Source organism: Didymella exigua, assembly GCF_010094145.1.
Source record: "Didymella exigua CBS 183.55 unplaced genomic scaffold M421scaffold_12, whole genome shotgun sequence".
NCBI lineage: Eukaryota > Fungi > Ascomycota > Dothideomycetes > Pleosporales > Didymellaceae > Didymella > Didymella exigua.
This window is the reverse complement of record NW_022984786.1, coordinates 420,399-438,112: the sequence shown is the minus strand read 5'-3', so window position 1 is coordinate 438,112 and position 17,714 is coordinate 420,399. Positions and strand designations below refer to the sequence as shown.

At 55.7% G+C, this 17,714-nt stretch overlaps 7 protein-coding genes across 7 annotated transcripts; 4 read left to right on the top strand and 3 right to left on the bottom strand.

The window, feature by feature from the left end:
* Positions 1-98: 98 nt before the first annotated feature.
* Positions 99-1,059, bottom strand: M421DRAFT_420182 (uncharacterized protein). Its single transcript, XM_033592383.1, has 2 exons — positions 982-1,059; positions 99-933 (listed from the first exon to the last, which is right to left on the bottom strand). Exons 1-2 carry the CDS (start codon positions 1,006-1,008, stop codon positions 202-204), a joined length of 759 nt encoding a protein of 252 aa, XP_033449202.1. The 5' UTR covers positions 1,009-1,059; the 3' UTR covers positions 99-201.
* Positions 1,060-1,102: 43 nt separating this feature from the next.
* Positions 1,103-3,906, top strand: M421DRAFT_420181 (mitochondrial intermediate peptidase). Its single transcript, XM_033592382.1, has one exon. The coding sequence runs from the start codon at positions 1,209-1,211 to the stop codon at positions 3,684-3,686; it is 2,478 nt and encodes an 825-aa protein (XP_033449201.1). The 5' UTR covers positions 1,103-1,208; the 3' UTR covers positions 3,687-3,906.
* Positions 3,907-4,820: 914 nt separating this feature from the next.
* Positions 4,821-6,254, bottom strand: M421DRAFT_41274 (ankyrin; the record flags this gene model as incomplete). The annotated part of the gene is made up of 1 exon (XM_033590431.1): positions 4,821-6,254. A coding segment is annotated over one exon (1,434 nt), but the record flags the coding sequence as incomplete, so codon positions are not given.
* A 57-nt stretch (positions 6,255-6,311) lies between these two features.
* Positions 6,312-9,090, bottom strand: M421DRAFT_12966 (HET-domain-containing protein; the record flags this gene model as incomplete). Its single annotated transcript, XM_033587370.1, has 3 exons — positions 6,312-6,536; positions 6,630-7,503; positions 7,553-9,090. Coding segments are annotated over 3 exons (2,637 nt in total), but the record flags the coding sequence as incomplete, so codon positions are not given.
* Positions 9,091-12,201: 3,111 nt separating this feature from the next.
* Positions 12,202-15,467, top strand: M421DRAFT_420179 (P-loop containing nucleoside triphosphate hydrolase protein). Its single transcript, XM_033592381.1, has 2 exons — positions 12,202-13,819; positions 13,933-15,467. The coding sequence occupies exons 1-2, from the start codon at positions 12,528-12,530 to the stop codon at positions 15,284-15,286; spliced, it is 2,646 nt and encodes an 881-aa protein (XP_033449198.1). The 5' UTR covers positions 12,202-12,527; the 3' UTR covers positions 15,287-15,467.
* M421DRAFT_143220 (uncharacterized protein) lies at positions 15,375-15,868 on the top strand. The gene has a single exon (XM_033587500.1). The coding sequence runs from the start codon at positions 15,463-15,465 to the stop codon at positions 15,784-15,786; it is 324 nt and encodes a 107-aa protein (XP_033449197.1). The 5' UTR covers positions 15,375-15,462; the 3' UTR covers positions 15,787-15,868.
* On the top strand, positions 15,868-16,344 carry M421DRAFT_143232 (uncharacterized protein). Its single transcript, XM_033587501.1, has one exon. The coding sequence runs from the start codon at positions 15,950-15,952 to the stop codon at positions 16,241-16,243; it is 294 nt and encodes a 97-aa protein (XP_033449196.1). The 5' UTR covers positions 15,868-15,949; the 3' UTR covers positions 16,244-16,344.
* The last annotated feature ends 1,370 nt before the right edge of the window (positions 16,345-17,714 follow it).

The following is a 17,714-nucleotide window of genomic DNA, read 5'->3' as shown; positions in this document are numbered from 1 at the left end:
CGACAGACAAAATGCAGTCTCGCTGCAGGAGTGCAACACGGGTCCAGGACGACAGACAAAATGCAGTCTCGCTGCAGGAGCGCAACACTGGGCCAGGACGACAAACAAAATGCAGTCTCATTGCACGAGTCATCCTGTCTATGCCAATTCTGATGTACAGGGCGCTCGCTCCAGCCTTTACAGCCGGCTCATCTCCACCGCTCACCTGCCCTTCTTGACCCATCCCTCCATGCTGTCGCGCACATCATGGACCTTGTCCTGCACCATGCCGACCGTCATGCCCGTGTGGGCCTTGCCCGTCTCGATGAAGTGGCTGATGCGCGCTTTTGTCCTGAGATGCGCGTCGGCCACGACCGGGTACTTTTCCTCGTACGACCAGGCCAGGTTGCCGACGTTGTTCATTGTGAGGGGCAGCACGGCGTAGGCGGCGGTGAGGCCCACGGCGGCGGGCACGGTGGCGCGCAGCACAATGTTGCGGTTGCGGCTGACAATGGAGCCCGCCATGGCGGCGACGAGGACGTACAGGGCGCCGGGGAAGATGCGCTCGCCAGACTCCTTGGGCGGGGCCAGCGAGCGCAGCGTGGTGGTGAACGAGTGCTCGAGGCGCAGCGTCGCGGTGAGGGCCTTGTCGATGCCCTGCTCGCTGCGGACGGCCTGGCGGTACAGGGCCATGCGCGCCAGGCCGACCTGCTCGGCGAGGCGGTCTGTGGGCGTCGGGCGGTACGCGGCCTCGGGCGTCAGGGCCTGCGAGGGCTGCGTCAGGGCGGGCGCCGTGGCCGCCGTGACATCGACGGGCACGTCGTCGTAGATGGGCTTGCGGCTCTGCACGAGCGCTGAGCTCGGCTGGGCGGGCTGCTCCTCGGCGTCGACGGCTCGCGGTGCGAAGACTGCGCCGGCGCTGAGCGCGGCAGCCAGGGCGGGCACGACGGCGCGCTGTGCTCAGGTCAATGGGCGCTCCACGGGACGGTGCAGCTCACTCACCGGCCGTAGCAGCGGTCGGAAGGCCATGCTGTGCGGGGGGCGGGCGCAATGGGTTGGGCGGCGGCAGGCGGGCTGGTGTCGTTTGTGTCTGCGCTGCCCGGCGGAGGACGGGCGGAGGACGGACGGAGGAGCAGCTGGCCTAGCTGCCAATCGTCCAACTCGCGTCCGAGCGCTCGTGCTGTCTTTGGCCTGTGACGCAGCCTTTGTCCGCCGCAGCCTCCTCAACCATGCTCAAGCGGCTTGCGCGCCCGACGTCGTCGCTCTCGTCGTCGTTGTCGCTCCCGTCGCCGTTGTCGCTCCCGTCGCCGTTGTCGCTCCCGTCGCTCTCGTCGCTCTCGTCGCCGTGGGTGTGCGCCCAGTGCGTCCAGCATGCCCAGCGCCCGCGCCCGCGCCCGCGTCGCCTCATCAGCACGCGCGCCCATGGCCACGACCAGCGCGTCGCCCCCACGCCGCCGCCCGCCGCCCTCTCCGGCCTGTCTGCCGGCGCAAAGGCCGACGACGCCGCCCTGCGCAGCGTCTTCGACAACGCCGCCTTCTGGGACAGCTTCCGTCGCACCCGCAAGGGCACCAGGCGGGCCGGCATCGTCGGCAACCAGTACCTGACCCACCCGGACGGCTTCGTCGACTTCGTCGCCGTCACCATCCAGCGCTGCAATGCCGTCGTGCACAAGGTCGGCGCCGCCGAGTCGACGCGCGACTTGCAGCTGCTCGTCCGCGAGCTGGACAAGCTCAGCGACCTGCTGTGCCGCGTCATCGACCTGGCCGACTTCGTCCGCGGCACGCACCCGGATCGCAAGTTTCAGGCCATGGCCGTCAAGGCCTACCACACCGTCTTCCAGTACATGAACCAGCTCAACACGACCCCCGTGCTGTACAACCAGCTGAAGAAGGCCTCGGAGATGCCCGACGTGTATGCGGCGTGGTCCGAGGAGGAGCGCATCGTGGCGCGCATACTGATGGACGACTTTGCGCGCTTCGGCATCGGCCTGGACGACGCAACCCGCAGGACGCTGGTCGACATGAGCGGCGAGATTGCCGAGGTTGGCTCGCAGTTTGTCGAGGGCATGGCCCCGGAGACGCTGCGGCTCAAGTTCAGCTCGACCAAGCTAAAGGGCATGGATCCCAGTCTGGCGAGGCAGCTGACAAGATGGGGCGAGACGACGATATCGACCATGCACCACGAGTCGCAGGCAGTGCTGCGCTTCGTCCAAGACCCCGACGTGCGGCGAGAGACGTACTCGGCTGTCCGCACCGCCAGCCGCTCCAGCATCGAGCGTCTGGAGAAGATGCTGAAGCTGCGCGCCGAGCTGGCAAGCATCTCCGGCTACGAGACATTTGCACACATGACGCTGGAGAACAAGATGGCCAAGACGCCAGAGGCAGTCGACCAGTTTCTGAACGCCTTGCACCAGGACAACCGCCCCGCTGTCACGGCCGACCTCGACGAGCTGACCGCGCTGAAGAAGAGCGACGCGCACCAGGACAACTTTCCCGACCGGATCAACGCCTGGGACAAGTTCTACTACACCCAGAAGATGCTCGGCGCCATGGAGGGCGCCTACCGCCAGCGTACGCCAGACACACTGTCCTCGTACTTTTCCGTCGGCACCGTCCTGCAGGGCATATCCCGCCTCTTCGACCGCCTCTACGGCGTACGATTCGTTGCGCGCGAAACACACCCCGGCGAGGTATGGGATGACGGGGTGAGGAGGTTGGATGTCATGTCAGACACGGAAGGGCACATTGCCGTCTTGTACTGCGATCTTTTCTCGCGACCCGGCAAGACCCCGAACCCAGCCCACTTTACCCTCCGCTGCAGTCGCGAGATCCTGTCCTCGGAGATTGCAGATGTGGCCCACATGGCCCACCGCTTCGACTCCCCCGTCGAAGCAGCCACAGACGGCATGGCCGTCACCTACAACGCCCAGCGGGACAGCTACTTCCAGCTGCCCACCATCGCCCTCATCTGCGACTTCCACAAGCCCCTCACCGCCGCCCGCCCTGCCTGCCTCAACATGCACGACGTCCGCACCCTCTTCCACGAAATGGGCCACGCCCTGCACTCCATCCTCGGCCGCACCGCGCTGCAAAACGTCTCCGGCACCCGCTGTGCGACAGACATTGCCGAGCTCCCGTCGGTGCTGATGGAGCACTTTGCTTTCTGTCCCGAGGTCCTGGCCTTGTACGCGCGACACTGGGAGACTGACGCGCCGCTGCCGACCCACGCGCTCGCGCACCGCCTCGCCATTGACAACAGAAACCAGTACTCGGAGCTCGAGAGCCAGATCGTGCTCTGTCTGCTCGACCAGGCGTACCACTCTGCCCTCCCTGCGAGCGCGGCCTTTGACTCGACCAAAGTCTACCACGCCGTGTACAACAAATACGCCTCCGTCCCCGAGCCCGCGGGCACCGCGTGGCAGGGCTTCTTTGGCCATTTGTTCGGCTACGGGGCCACGTACTACTCTTACTTGTTTGACCGCGCGATTGCGGCTAAGATCTGGGGCGATGTCTTTCAGAAGGATGGCCCCAGCGGCAGCTTGGATCGCGACAATGGCGAGCTGTACAAGAATGAGCTGTTGCGGTGGGGCGGGGGGCGCGATGGCTGGCAGTGTCTTGCGGGCGTGCTAAAGGACGAGAAGCTTGCGTTGGGCGATGCCGAGGCGATGAGGGAGGTGGGGAGATGGGGCATCAGAGGGGGTGCGTAAACTGGATGGGTGTGGGTGTGGGTGTGTGTGTGTGTGTGTGTGTGTGTGTGTATGTGTGTGTATGTGTGTGTATGTGTAAGGTGCGTCCCTAAGTGGAGAGACACCATGTCTCGAGACAGGTTGGCTGTTCGGACCTTTGGCGCCCCTGACGAGCAGATTTGTAGAGTTGTCATTCCTCCATGATATTCATAAAACTATTCTCCTCTGCGCCAGCAGGCTCCGACTGAAATCTCTGCAGTGTTGGTTATGCTGTCAATCATCCCGTCAACGTCGTCAGACAGCCCCCTTGCAATACCCCCTTGTATACTCGTCACTCAAAGAGTTTCCTCAAATATCAGAGGGTTGAGGACAAAGCGCGTTCAAGGAAGGGCATTTCCTCCGCGTTTAGAGATCGTTCCAGCGCAGGCGTGTGCATGCCGGAACCTCTGAAATCTGGAAGAGATGGTCCCTGCAGACGGGCCCGGGTTGGCGGAACGTGCTGTTAGTCTTGGCGTACATCGGCTTGCATTAGCGTGCTGAGAAGCTATCTGTATTCTATTGTAAAGAAATGAGAGCTATGCCCAACTTGGTGCGGCATCTAAATAGCAATGGCGCAGGCTGACAGCTGCGTGTCCTGGTCCATTGCACGTTCATTGCTGCTGACTCACAATGCTGATTACCTGCCTGAGCAAAGCTACGCGAATACCAACGCGGGATCATTTTCCTTGACTTGATGAGCACCTGCATTAAAGCAGCATCTTGACCACCTGCTTGTGGCCTCTCCAAGAAACTGCCTGCAGTGCGTTGCCGTAGCGTCTATCCTATGTGTCGACGTTCGCGTCTTTGTCGAGCAGCGTCTTAATCACCTGCTTGTGGCCTCCAACTGAGCGCCTCGGCCACATTTCTGCAAAACTTTGAGGTTGTGACTAGCTCTTTATCAAAAGATAAACATGAGTGTTGTTTTAGTGTGGGAGTTCTCATGAATGCTTTGGTGGTATTCCATACACGTGATGACGTTGACGTTTAGCAAACATGTCCGATGCTCCGAATGATCCTACGCGCACGCCCGAGCGCGCTTGGGGCTTATTGTTCAATTATAACAACTCAAAACTACTCTGTGACTTGATCATCTAGTTACCTCGCTCCTGATTCCAACAAAAGCCTTTTGGTTCTGTCCCAACGTTTGGAGTCATACATTTGTGGATCGTGGTCCATTGAAACCATCTCTACTGCATGCCGCAACGCTGTTTTTCCAGATGCATCTTCTGCATTCAGTTCAACGCCCACAACATGGAGAAGGTGATGCAGGAGTTCTTTGGTGACAGATCCATGAATCGCAGCACAGTGCAAGAGTGTCCTGCTCCGCAAATCTTTCTGTGTCAGATCGACACCATGATCTCTCAAAACCTTCAAGACTTGAACTCTGCAGCCCAACGTTGAAACGCATAAGTGTCCCAGGTTTTGCCCGTTTTTGTCAACAAAAAAGGGGCTTCCCTCAGCCGAAACCAACAACTGGCAGATATCGTCATCTACTGCCAGCCAATGCTTTTTGAAGTAGGTCGCTAGGGGTAAGTCACCAGATGCGTCCAACGCTGAGCCATCTACCCCCTTGTCAAGCAGCAAATTTATCGTCTCTTTTCGAGCTTTGAAAGTCGCGGACAGGTGGTGGAGCATGTTTCGACCCAAGGTGTCCCTCGATGCTACCAGGCTTGGTGTTGTTGTCACAGCTGTTTCTAGAAGGAGAGAGATTGTTTCATAGCTTCCACTTCGTGCGGCATGGTGAAGAGCGTTGAGACCCTGTTTGTCCGAAGAGGCAGGCTCGACTCCTAGAGAAAGTAGAACAGCGACAGCGTCATGGTCGCCAGCTCGGCTGGCAAGATGCAGTGCGTTCTGCTGCTTCATGTTCCTTTCGAATGGATTTGCTCCCCTAAGCACTAGTTTCTTGACCATCCACACACTTTCAAGCCTTCCATATTCGATGCAGTGCAAAGGGTACTCATTCTGATAGTCTTTAATCGTCAGACTGGTTCTTGGATCTGCGAGCAGCGCACAGAGCACGCCTTCGCGATGCTTGGTTATATTCGCATGAACTGCACCAACGTCGTCTTCTTCTTCCAGCAGATCCAACACGCACTCTACTCTCCAGTTTGAGTCCGTCCAATCGTCGTCATACTTTGGTCCGTGCAGAGATCTGCGTAACGTGAGATGAATTGGGGACTCTCTGTATCTGGACAGAGCATTCGGGTTAGCGCCACGCTTCAAAAGGAACCCTGTCATGACCAAATTGCCCGTCAAGGCCGCAAAGTGTAAAGGCGTCAGACCAATTGCAGTGCAGGAGATGTCGGGCTCAGACGCCAAAATCGAAGCCCGGTAAGTGGTGTCGGTTTTCACAGTTCTCCGAGACCAAGACTTTCGATGGATACCGGCATCGATGGGCATACCATTTTCAAGAAGCAATGCTACTATGGATTCGTGGCTGAACTTGACGCTGTAATGTAGTGGAGTCATGTTCTCAATGTCGGTTGTGTTCACCGGAGCACCTTGCGAGAGCAGGAACTCGACGAGGCTGAGGCTACAGTATGCGCTGTTGGTAGCATGATGCAAGACACTTTTCCCTTGAACATCGTGTTGCGAGACCTCGGCACCGTTCTCCAGCAGAAGCCTGACTATGTCTGTATGACTTTCAGCCGCAGCCGCGTTGAGAGCGCTGTTATATAGACCGCCCTTTTTGTTCACACCAGCACCCTTATCAAGGAGCAGCTGTACTATTGCTTGGCGACCTGCAGCCGAAGCTGACTGGAGCGCATTGCCGTATTTGCCACCTTGAGCGTTGACGTCTGCCTTGTTTTCGATTAGCATCTTAACTATCAGCTCGTGGCCTTCGTATGAAGCTGCCTGGAGTGGGTCGCCATCATCTCCATTCTGTACATCGGTGTCAGCGCCTGCTTTGAGCAGCGTCCGGACTACCTGCTTGTGGCCTTTAATTGAAGCTGCATGGAGTGCGTTGCCGTAGCGTCCGCCTCGTGTGTTGACCTCAGCGCCTTGGTCCAGCAACAGGCTCGCGATTGTATCCAGGCCTAAAAGCGATGCGTAGTAAAGCGGCGCTGTTACGCTTCCGAGACCTTTGCTCAGATCTGGTTGCATCCAAAGACTGTCCGGATCATACAATTGGATCCAGGTGAGGTACGCGGGGTTTTCCGTCGACATGAGATCTATCGCTAGCTGGCTCAATCTTTCCATGTCCTCTCCTGTTTGCCCAAGATGACTGCTCCAGAACTCTGCCGCATACCGTGCCAGCGTCGATGTCTGAATGACTTCTTCCGACAATGGTCGCTGTAACTGTAGCAGATACTTTAAACACCCACCCGTTATCATACCGTGACTTCCGGTTTCATGCATCTTGTATTGCTTTGCTGGACCCTGTTGTATCCTGTCAGACACAAGGTATTCCTGGACAGAATAGTGTGCGAGAGCGATAATCCGCCGGGCAGGGCCTGATCTTCCTTGGCCCTGGATTGTTGAAATTGTGACCAAACTCGAGCAGATGTTCAGCGCTTCCAGCGGATCCTCTAGCACATCATCGCAGTCGAACGCTGGGTCACGCGCCATGTCAATGGCGACAACCTCCGCAACCTCTTCGACCGACATCGGCCGCATGGAGAACGTCAGCCACTGCAGGATGCGCATCGCGTACTCGCAGTCTCCTTCGCCGATAGCGGTGAGAATGCGGTCGTATGTCTGGTCCAGCGTTTGCGGCAGAGTGGCCAGCGACTTGCGCAGCATTGTTCGATTGCGACACTCTGCCAACGTGTCAAGCTGACAGAAAGCCCATCGGAACCTACGCTATCGTCAGTTTAAATCTGTGGGGCCCAGGTCAACACACGTACATCCCGCGAGCTCCGCGCATCAGTGCAGCCTCAATCTCTTGCCTGATGGCGGCGTCCTTGTTCCATTTTGTCAAACTCTTATCATTAGACAACCTTTGTTGAACGTATCGTTGTATGTCTTTATCCACTACGTCCCTCTGAAGACAGATAGTGTCCTCCTCCTTGATATAAATCTCCAAAGAGCTTTCGATGTCCCGCTCTTTGCGGCTGGTCATGAGCAGATGCACGCTGTCAAGCTGGTACCCGGCCACAGTCTCGAGCACGTCCATCAGCTCTGGGCGTGAAGTGCATTCGTCGAGCGCATCTAGAACAATGTAGGCATGCGTAAACTGTTGCATTACCTGCGGTATCACTTCCAGAAGCGCATGCAGTGGTGGCTGCCGCTGTCCGTTGTCGCTGGATGAGAACAACGCGTCGACGCCTTTAGGTATCATGGAGGAACGCTGCAGGAGCTGGCAGAGCAAAGAGCGGAGCATCAGCTCTGGATCCTGTTTCTGTGCATCGTTGAAGTCGAAGTAGAAGTACGCCGTCACCATGCCCGCGTCATCATTGCAGTGCTGTAGCAGATGCTTGATGATGGTAGAGCTTAGGATGGTCTTTCCACACCCTGGTATCCCATACAGCCACAGTCGCGACGCCGCACTTTCCTTCCATTGGGAGAAATTCGGACCATTCAGCAGCCAGAGCCCAGTGTCAGCCTGCCGCTGCTTGTGCGCTTTGTGGTAGTTGGTGGACGGGTCCGGCGCCGAGAGCCAGGTACAGATCTTGCCAATTTTCTCTTCTTGGTTATGGCTGCGACCCTTATGCTTCAGGATAGCTGCACTTCTCAGCCGCTCGAGTGCGTTTTCTTTGCCTTCGCCATAGATTAGTGGTAAGTGGACGCCAAATATACCGAATAGACAATACGCTCCATCTTCTTCCTCTGTAGTCTGCCGATTCGCTGCCCATGAGAACCGCTTGGCAACGTCGAACTCAGACACGTCGCTCCCTGACAGAGCTTCGACTGGGATTCCTGTAATCTCGTGTATAAGATGCTTAAGCAATTCTTTGTCCCCCAGCCGCGCTCCGTCTTTAGAAAAGAACTCGACGGAATGGGGAGCCAGAAGTTCCTGGAGGGTCCAGCCGCGGTTAAACCACCTGCTCCGCCTAAACACCAACTCGCCATCACCTTTTAGAGTATCATTTTCGACATCTGAAAGGTAGACGTAACACTTTCTGGCGTTCTGGTACCACCGGAACATAGAGTTGATCGCTTTTGACAGTTCTGTGTTGTTTGCCTTGTCGATGCAGCAGGTGTCTACCCAGAAGTGGTTCAGACCATCGCGCTTAGCTTGCTCAGCGCAGAAGAAGATCTTCTGGTATCCACCCTTGAGCCTTGCATCGATATTCTCTTTGTCTCTGTGGTTCTTAAGATCCTTATAGGCTACCTCCTGCCCTTCCCAAGTGTGTGACAAGATCGCATAGGGGGGGATCTGATTGTTGAGCAAATCGTCGGTCCAGCTGAGCCTCCCATCGCTTGCAATGTATAGCAGTCGCATAGGGTCGTGTGTATACGTATATGTGAGCAGAGTGTAGAAGAGGGTCTAGGAGCTTCGAGGCGGGCTAGAGAAGTCGATGGCGTACGGCGGCTCGCTCGCGCAGGACGTGGAAATCGTAAGATGTATACGTCGAGTCCGTTGTAAGTGCTAGGCAGTGGATTGCTATATCAGAGATCAAGAAAGCAGTCTTTGTGTGCTATAGTGCCAAACGCTGTTTGTTGAGGTAGACTGCGGTTTGAACACCCAGAGGGGAAGGCGCAGCCTGCCTGCCTGCCTGCAGGGTGACGCGAGGCTGGGCGAGCAGGCCTCGCAACATATTTGGGCGATATTGCATAACGGAACATTAATGCAGAGCAGAAAGGCAGCTTTTCTGAGGGCTCGATGCGGTCGTGCACAAAGCGCGACGTACAGGCCTATGCTACAACTAACATCCGATGTTCGTGTAGCGTGCCAATTGCGCAAGGATACGCTGGCCTCAAGGACTTCGTCGCTCTCCCACTGCGGGCCGGTAAGCAAGCGATGACAGATGTCACTGTTTCCACAGACCGTCTCAAGCGATGCGTTCAGCTGAGGCTAGCAGTGGTTTCAGCGTACACAACAAGACATGCGCTTTAGTGGTTCTCATCCAGTGTAAATTGATGCAGTAAAAACTGCCAATGGCATGTGCTACATCTTACGAGACAGCTGTATAGGATAGGCAAAGCGCTTAATTAATTACAGTAAAAGACAATCAGCTCGCAGATACGCTAATGCAGGCCAAGCTCCATTGGCGTGTCCCGCTAGCTCGGGTCTCGCTGCAGCGTTCTCCTCCCTACTCTTCGGGGCTTTTGGCGAGCTCACTCCCACATTTGAGTGGTCTTGAAAGCCTAGAAACATAGTCTTCATCGACCACTTCTCCTCCTAGGGCCTCCGATATCCAGAGAGATTCTCAATGTCGCAAGCAGACAGGGGGTATCGCTGAGGGGTCATGTGAAGCCGTCGACAAAACGATCAACACCGCGACCAGCACTGAAGAGATCCTCGTCGGAGCTAGCTGACCTGGAGGAGAATTAGTTGATCAACACTGTGCATGAACATCAGCTCTATGGATTTACATATCAGAGACGCCGAAGTTCCGAACCGCCAACATGTCTCGCAACATGGTGTGTCTCTCCACCTAGGGACGCACCTTATGTGTGTGTGTGTGTGTGTGCATCTGTGTGTGTTCTATGTAGATTTGTCTCGTATAGATGTATATATCGTCGTGCACTCGACACTGTTGAGCGCGTGCTCATGCCTACGCAGGTCCATCCACAGCAGTCTCCGTGTGACGGTGCCAAGATCCTCTTGCTATACACTGCACACAGCCAGCCACCCGAGTCCACATAACCAAGCCGTCCTCGCATCATCGCCCCCTACACCCCAATACCCCAACACCCCACCGTCCGTCCTCTCTTCACAAACAGTAGCTAGACTAAACAAACCATCGTTGCACTTCGGTTCCTCCTCCACATCCGCACCTGCCCTTTTGCATACGCGTTTCGTGCTGGATACACTCCACCGGCTCGAGGCGTGCGGAGCAGCTTTGGAGGCCGTGGATCCGCCATCACGGCCAGGCACGGTAAGAGAAAGGTAGCTGGATAGTAGATACGAACGACTTCCATATTGCACGGGTCGTGTCTTATAGGCTCCTGGCATGACCATGGGTGCATCGATGCCTCTCCTTTCCGCCGCTGTCGCGCAGGTCGCATCGAAGCGTTGTGAGGCTGCGAGTGCGAAGCTGTGTCGGGCGTCTGTTTTTGCTTTCGAGGCAGCCTGGTCAGAGAGGGTGGAAGGTATGCCAAGTGATGACAGCGACTGCACGGGGTGGTTTGCTAACAGCTGCCGCCAACGCCTGCAAGCTTCTAGATACATGAGAGTGGCGGAGATGTATGCTGTGATACTCTAATCTGCTACTCTGTCGCGAAAGCAGATGGACCGGGATTTGATGAGGTGTTGTGCTCTGCGTCACCTGTAGCGCTTGGAGAGTGCCCTGATATAATACCTTTTCTTTGCGTTTTGCTCTGCTACTGCGTTTCCTATGGGATTGGTGAGACCTACCCGCATGGTTCTTCCTCTTGCTTTTCGGATAACGAAACGTTGCGTTCCGGCGTGCCTTCCTCCCGCAAGCTCCTGCTGCGAACGCTCGAGCGAGCACACTAGTAGCTTGCACGCACCGCCTGTGCTCTTCAGCCATACGTGTCTGCATATAGTTGCTGAATATATACCCCAATGTTCGTCGGTTATTCTAGGAAAGTAGCTGGTTGTACATATCCCCTCAGCGTTCTTGAGCATTGCGAGCGTCGTCGAGCGTCGTTGCCAGCGAGCGTTGTCTTCCAATCGCCCGGTCTCGCAACGGGTACCTTTCCTTTTGCTTTTTGCTCGCACCTGTTGGTTTGACACGGGGTTGCAGGTTCGAGACTGGGCTTTGGCATGTCTTTTAGCGGGTTGTTGCGTCCGTGGAGATGCCTTCTTTCGGATACGCTCTGCAAGCGACACGCCAGAGTTGATACTTGGCGAGAGGAAAGTGACAGATCAAGTCCGCTGCAATCGTTGGCGGGCTATTGCACTAAAGAAGATGGGCAGTCTAGCATTTATTCTTCCTATCGTCTTACGAAATGGATTCCACAGCCAGAGCCTCGTCTGAAGGTTGCAACTTTCTCTTTCTAATACGATCATCGGTGAAGTTAAAAACCTATCATGTCTCCTTGAGTCCTGTGAGGTCAGGTTGAGCATTAGCACCAGTACAGATCTCAACTCGGCATGGCTCCACGTGATTCTATTGTCATCTTTTGAACACTCCATGTTCACGGGGATGTATGTGTTGTCTACAAGTGCGAGGCTTGTGTGTCGCAATGTCTAATTGATATTGCGAGGCCCGCGGAGGTGAGCACTCAACATGCGTCAGCTTGAGGCCGGCGCATTCAGTTCGAGCTGATTACTAGAGATCTTAGATGCAAAAAGGGCGGTGCATTCGTATTGCGAAGGAAGGGTTGTCTGTAGTCTGACTCCACGCGATGACTCCGGGATGAGCGCCAAGAGCGGGTCTGCCCGTTGCCGCCACCTCACTCCATCTCCACTTCTACATCATCACGCTATCCATTCATTCTTTTGCGACAAACGATAATCAGAGCACAACTGAGACACAATCCGAGACGCAGACAATGTCTTTCACTGGCTAGTGATTGCCGAGAGGCAGCCAGTCACACTTCTTAACGAGTTGTCAACCACTTCCATCCGCGAAGTCTCACACAGCGCAAACATCATCAAGATGCTTCCATTATTATCAAAACTTTTCCGAACGCACTACTCACATACAAACTCGAGATCTTTACGGGCTTGACGTGGCATATGAGAGCGACAGTACATGAACAGAACAATCAACATCATAAACGACAATATAAGCAACTATCCACGATATGGCCTCCATCTTCACGTTCGATCCTGACCCGCCGCGTGTATCATCGCCATGGGCCACGCCTCCAGCTGGGACGGGAACGAACACTCCGGGCCAGCAAGCAGTCACACCTATTCCTTCGAGACTCGGGCTCGATGATTGTCAGCAGTCGCTGCTAAGGAATGAGATTCCTATCATTGACAACACGACTGTTACGCGACTTGAGGCCGAGCCACAGGAGGGACCAACGGAGTACAAACTGCACCTTCTACTGAAACGACGAAGATCGTTCACACGCTTTAGTACTGGACTTCGCGCTTCCGGATCACTACGGCGTGGCGATGGCACAAGCTCTATCGCTGTAAATCGCGCTGTATCTGAGTCAGGGGCTTTGGGCAACACACCACCACCTTTGATTTCCATCCAGTCTAGACAGCATCGGCTGGAACAGCTGACCACTCAACTGCTATGGCGCCTGCAGCAATCGTGTCCTTACCACTTCTCCTCATCAACAGCGCCTCTTCTTCCACATCTCCCGGACGACGCCAAGCTCACGACTCCCGAGATGCCTCAACGGCTGCTGCCAGGCTTGGAAGAGAGCAAGGGTGCGCTATACGAGATTGGAGTCGCTGACGATGGATCTATTGTCGGTCTAGCAGAGGATGAGATGGAGGAGAGTCTGAACAATTTGCGCGCCATGGCCGCAAGTCTCGGATGTCGGGTTGAGGTGCAGCGCATGTTGTGTGTTGGCGAGTGTGAGTGGCTGGAGCACAATGGCACGAAAGAGCGTACGGTGCGCAAGTCGAAGCTGCTAGCTGCCGAAGCCTTGGTCAGCCCAGACCAACATCTGGTGGACAGCTCCAAAGACACGCAGGATACCACAAAGGATGCTCCAGCGCATGCTGCAGTTGTAGCGGCTGGAGTCAGCGAGACGCGGTCTAGTGTTGAGCAGCTGCGAGTATCTCTCATTGGTGCGACCAAGTCTGGGAAATCTAGTCTATTAGGCACTCTGTCCACAGCAACGCTCGATAACGGACGTGGCAAGAGTCGCCTCAGTCTCCTGAAGCACCGACATGAAATCGCCTCCGGAATGACTAGCTCTGTCACACAGGAGCTCATTGGTTACCGCGATGTAGTTGAGGCAGATGGTGCGGTCTCAACACAAGTCATCAGCTATGGGTCTGGAGATGTGGATGCCTGGGTTGACATTCACGCTGCTGTTGAGGCTGCGCAGGAGGGGCGTCTGGTTGTTCTGTCAGACTCTGCTGGACACCCTCGATTCCGACGTACAACAGTCCGAGGCATCATTGGATGGTAAGCTACCCACTCTCCAAAGGTCTCGGTCCGGAGATGACAAACTCGACTCCCAGCGACGCTAGAGCAGTGACCTTGATGGAAAGCGTAGCACCCACTGACTTCTCAAATAGGCAACCACATTGGACGTTAGTCTGCGTACCGGCTGACAACACAGACGAGTCTTCTGGCAAGATCGGTGCTTCATCCACTTCGCAAGACATACTGGGCCCCGCTGCTGCGGACCTCGACTTGTCTCAAGCTCATCTTGAGCTCTGTCTGACTCTGGAGTTGCCCTTGGTGATAGTTATCACCAAGTACGACCTTGCTACCAAGGCTGGGCTACGACAGACTTTGTCTAACTTGCTGTCGGCTTTGAAAAAAGCCGGACGCAAGCCGTCCATTATATCTGACCAGCCGACACCAGTGTTGGAAATTGACATCCAGCAGATATCCGCCGATGATCTTTACGAAGCCGAGAAGACGACACAGCAGCTGGCTATATCGCCTCTCTCTCTTGTGCCTATAGTCTTAACCAGCGCCGTTAAGGGCACTGGGATTACGAAACTGCACGCCTTCCTGCGACAGCTCCCTCTCCCGATATGTCTGGTAGAGACGCCTCTACCAGACAAGTCGCCCTCTCATCTGTTCTACATTGAGGATGTCTACAGTGTCCGAGCCAATGCATCTTCAGACCGGTCTGCCATCATAGGCGGCTTTCTGCGTCACGGGAGACTGACAGTTGGCGAAGAGCTACTACTTGGGCCGTACCCAATCGATACAAGCTCAGATGACAGCGACAGCGGAAGTGGGAGACCGCTGCGTCAATCACCGTTGACGACCTCGAGATCTTACCCGGGCGCTCTGAACAAGAGGAATACGCCCCTGCGTGATCGACACGTCGAGTGGCGACGAGTACGCATTACATCGCTGCGCAATTTGCGTTTACCAGTGCGAGCGCTCTATGCAGGCCAACTTGGTACGATAGCGGTGGAGCTTGTCGACATTCCCGTCATCAGCCCGTCAATCGATCGCATCAGGAAAGGGATGGTTCTGGCTGATAGACAACCTCTGGCATCCAGAATGATGACAGTCTGCTTCGAGGGTTCTCAGGCAAGCGGTGCTGCCAGCCTCGCTGTTGGGAGCGCAATTGTCGTCTACGTTGCCAGTGTCCGAGCCCCGTCAAAGGTTATCTCGGTCTCTGCTGAGCCTGGTCTTTCGCTTGAGAGCCCGGACCAGGATGACGATGAGAATGCATTCGGGTTTGGTGGGTTTGATGACGATGCTGATGAGCAGCCTGCTGCCGCATCGCCGGCTGCAGTCAGAGTTAGGTTCCAATTCACCGGATCTAAGGAGTTCATTGAGCAAGGCGCCAAAGTACTGGTCATGTCCGGCGGTGGTCCGATGCCAGCTAGCGGCACTGAGAAGGGCGCAAAAGGGGTGACGGGCTTCGAGGGCTTCGTTGGTTATGCTGTCGAGCAACACTGATTTAGGTTTGATTTTTGTGCGCTGTCTCTGCGCGAGTTCTGCATCGTCCTTTTGATCTTCTGTTCTGTTTCGAGTTATTCAACATATCATTTCTCTCCTGGACCAGCTTCTCGTGCATTTAGAGAGGCGTGAACGAAATTTGCATTGTAATGATATGACGATCTTCCAAGGCAAATATGGTAAAGACCTCCCTCCATTGTGTGACTAAAACTTTGCAGCTCAGCACCGTGCCGAGCACTCAGTCGCGGCATGCCGGCCTTTACGGCCATAGCCGACTCATCCTCGCTTCCCTCGCACTGATTGCAATCAGTCCACGCACATGCAGGGCGATCTACATATATCACCGCGCCTATTATGCCAGCGCTCCAGGCTGGGCGACTGGGCTGCGGCCCTCTTTCCTCAGGCGCGCTGGATCCACATTAGCCGGTATATCTCGGCTGTGTCTCAGACCGAGCACACTGCGGAAGCGTACAGCCGCCTTGGAAGGTTGGCACATGTGATGGTGTAGAGTCTGCTCCGCTATTGTTATCGTTAGGGCCTGAACACGCAGCAGACTTGCGCGCGCTTGTCGGTGGAAGCGAACCCGTCGCCGAAGAGTAACCACTTCAGGCAACGGGTTCACGATCACTTTCGACTCGAGGCTCCGAGGCGGTAGGATCAATTATGCTTTTGACCGTTCTGATGTGCAGCTCGCTCCTTCCGCTTCCCTCGAGCGCCACGGGGTCCTCCTTCAACGCGCTTGCATGTACCCCACTGCCCGGCTTGCAACTGCCCGCGGAGCTGCTGCCACATAAAGGATGCATGGCGAAGTCCATCTCGGGGAGCAGGGCTTCGGATCCGAAAGACACTGTTTTCCTATTCAAGTTAGGTTGGCAGCGTTGCGAGCACATTGCGGTGGGTACGCCTCATCTGCTGCGAATAACGAGTACGCTTTCGCGGCAATTCGACATGTTCTGAATCGTGTCGGCACCCATTACGCGAGTGTACGCAGGGTCCCTGACGTCGCAACACACAACGCAGAACAATCTAGTTACGTATTGGTTCTTCGCAGCAGGGCGTGTGGTTCGTGCTGCCGCCCGTAGCGAGATTGCGTCCTCTGCCCCATCAATACAACCAGGTCAAATTCATCAATCTTCGTGCCGCAACTCGCACAATTGCGAATGATGTGGCGCACATGTCCGAGGACAGATGCTGAAATGCTTACTCCGCCCAGTGTTACACGTTCCCCTTCATCGGTACCGCAGTACAGTATGGGTGTCCACGTGCGATTGCAGGTTCATCCTGGCTCTGCGAGTGCTCGGGTCTCATCATGTCTTCGCGACGTTGTCCTCTCCATCAGACTGTCACGTGAAAGACTGCTGGTCCACCTGCTCACAGTGGAGTCGTTCAGATCAAGTGACAGTCCATCCTTCCCGCCTACCGTTCCCCGCTGTGCCGCAACACGAACCCATGTAAAAGTGCAGCCCCCGATCCACATGTCAGCCGTAAAGACACAATCAAGACTCTGTGTTCTGCGGCGCCGTGCGCGGGAAGGAAGAGACCCTTCACGTTCATTGTCCTTCGACCGTTGGATTCGGCTCATTCCGCCACCTTGAGCATATTGTGGCTAATCTGTACGTCTTGCAAGACACCGGTGAGGTGTGCGAACTGGATCTTATGACTTCGTGGGTGGGTAGAATTCCAGCGCCGTGGGTCGGACAGTAGTTCCAGGGCAGGGCCTTGAAAATGAGACGCGGTCGGCACGGCGTCTGCGTCATGCTTCGAATAATGCTGGACAGCAGATTTTCCGTCGCCTGATACCGACCACCCTGGGTTTGTTACCGGGTCCAATCATCCGATGCGTATGGTGTCCGCATCGCGTGCGCAGTCACGAAGTGGGCCCGGTATTGAACACTCACAATGAAAGTCTTGGCACGCAATCGACCACCGTCTCGACGTCCTCAGAAACGCGCTGCTTTCAGACTAACGGCCAGAAGAAGCAATTGCGATCGCTTGTGGTCAAGGCTGGGATGACCACGTTCTGTAAGACCCCACACGTGCGCCAATCTACGAGGGTTCGAAGATGATAGCCCATGTCCCTGAACGGAAGGTTCCATCCATGACAAGGCATCCATCGCACACGCATTAGCCTATTGTTCCGCTGTCCGGTGATGACAGGGCAAGGCGATAGCGCTCCTAATTCCCGATATCTTGGTTTGCCCAGCTATCAGTCCTGCTGTAGGGCCGGCATTGCGTGTCACTCCCGAGACTGAGTTGTGTGTGCATGTGGCACGCCAGAAAGGAAATCCGGATTGTTCTGATCATCTCTCAGTCTTCAAGGAGGAAATGGTAAAAGGGGGTCCGGATAGCATGCTGTAACACGACTGCACGAAGGACCGGCGGGCGGCCCGCTAGTCAGGTTAGGCCGTGTGCACGGCAGCCTCGTGCA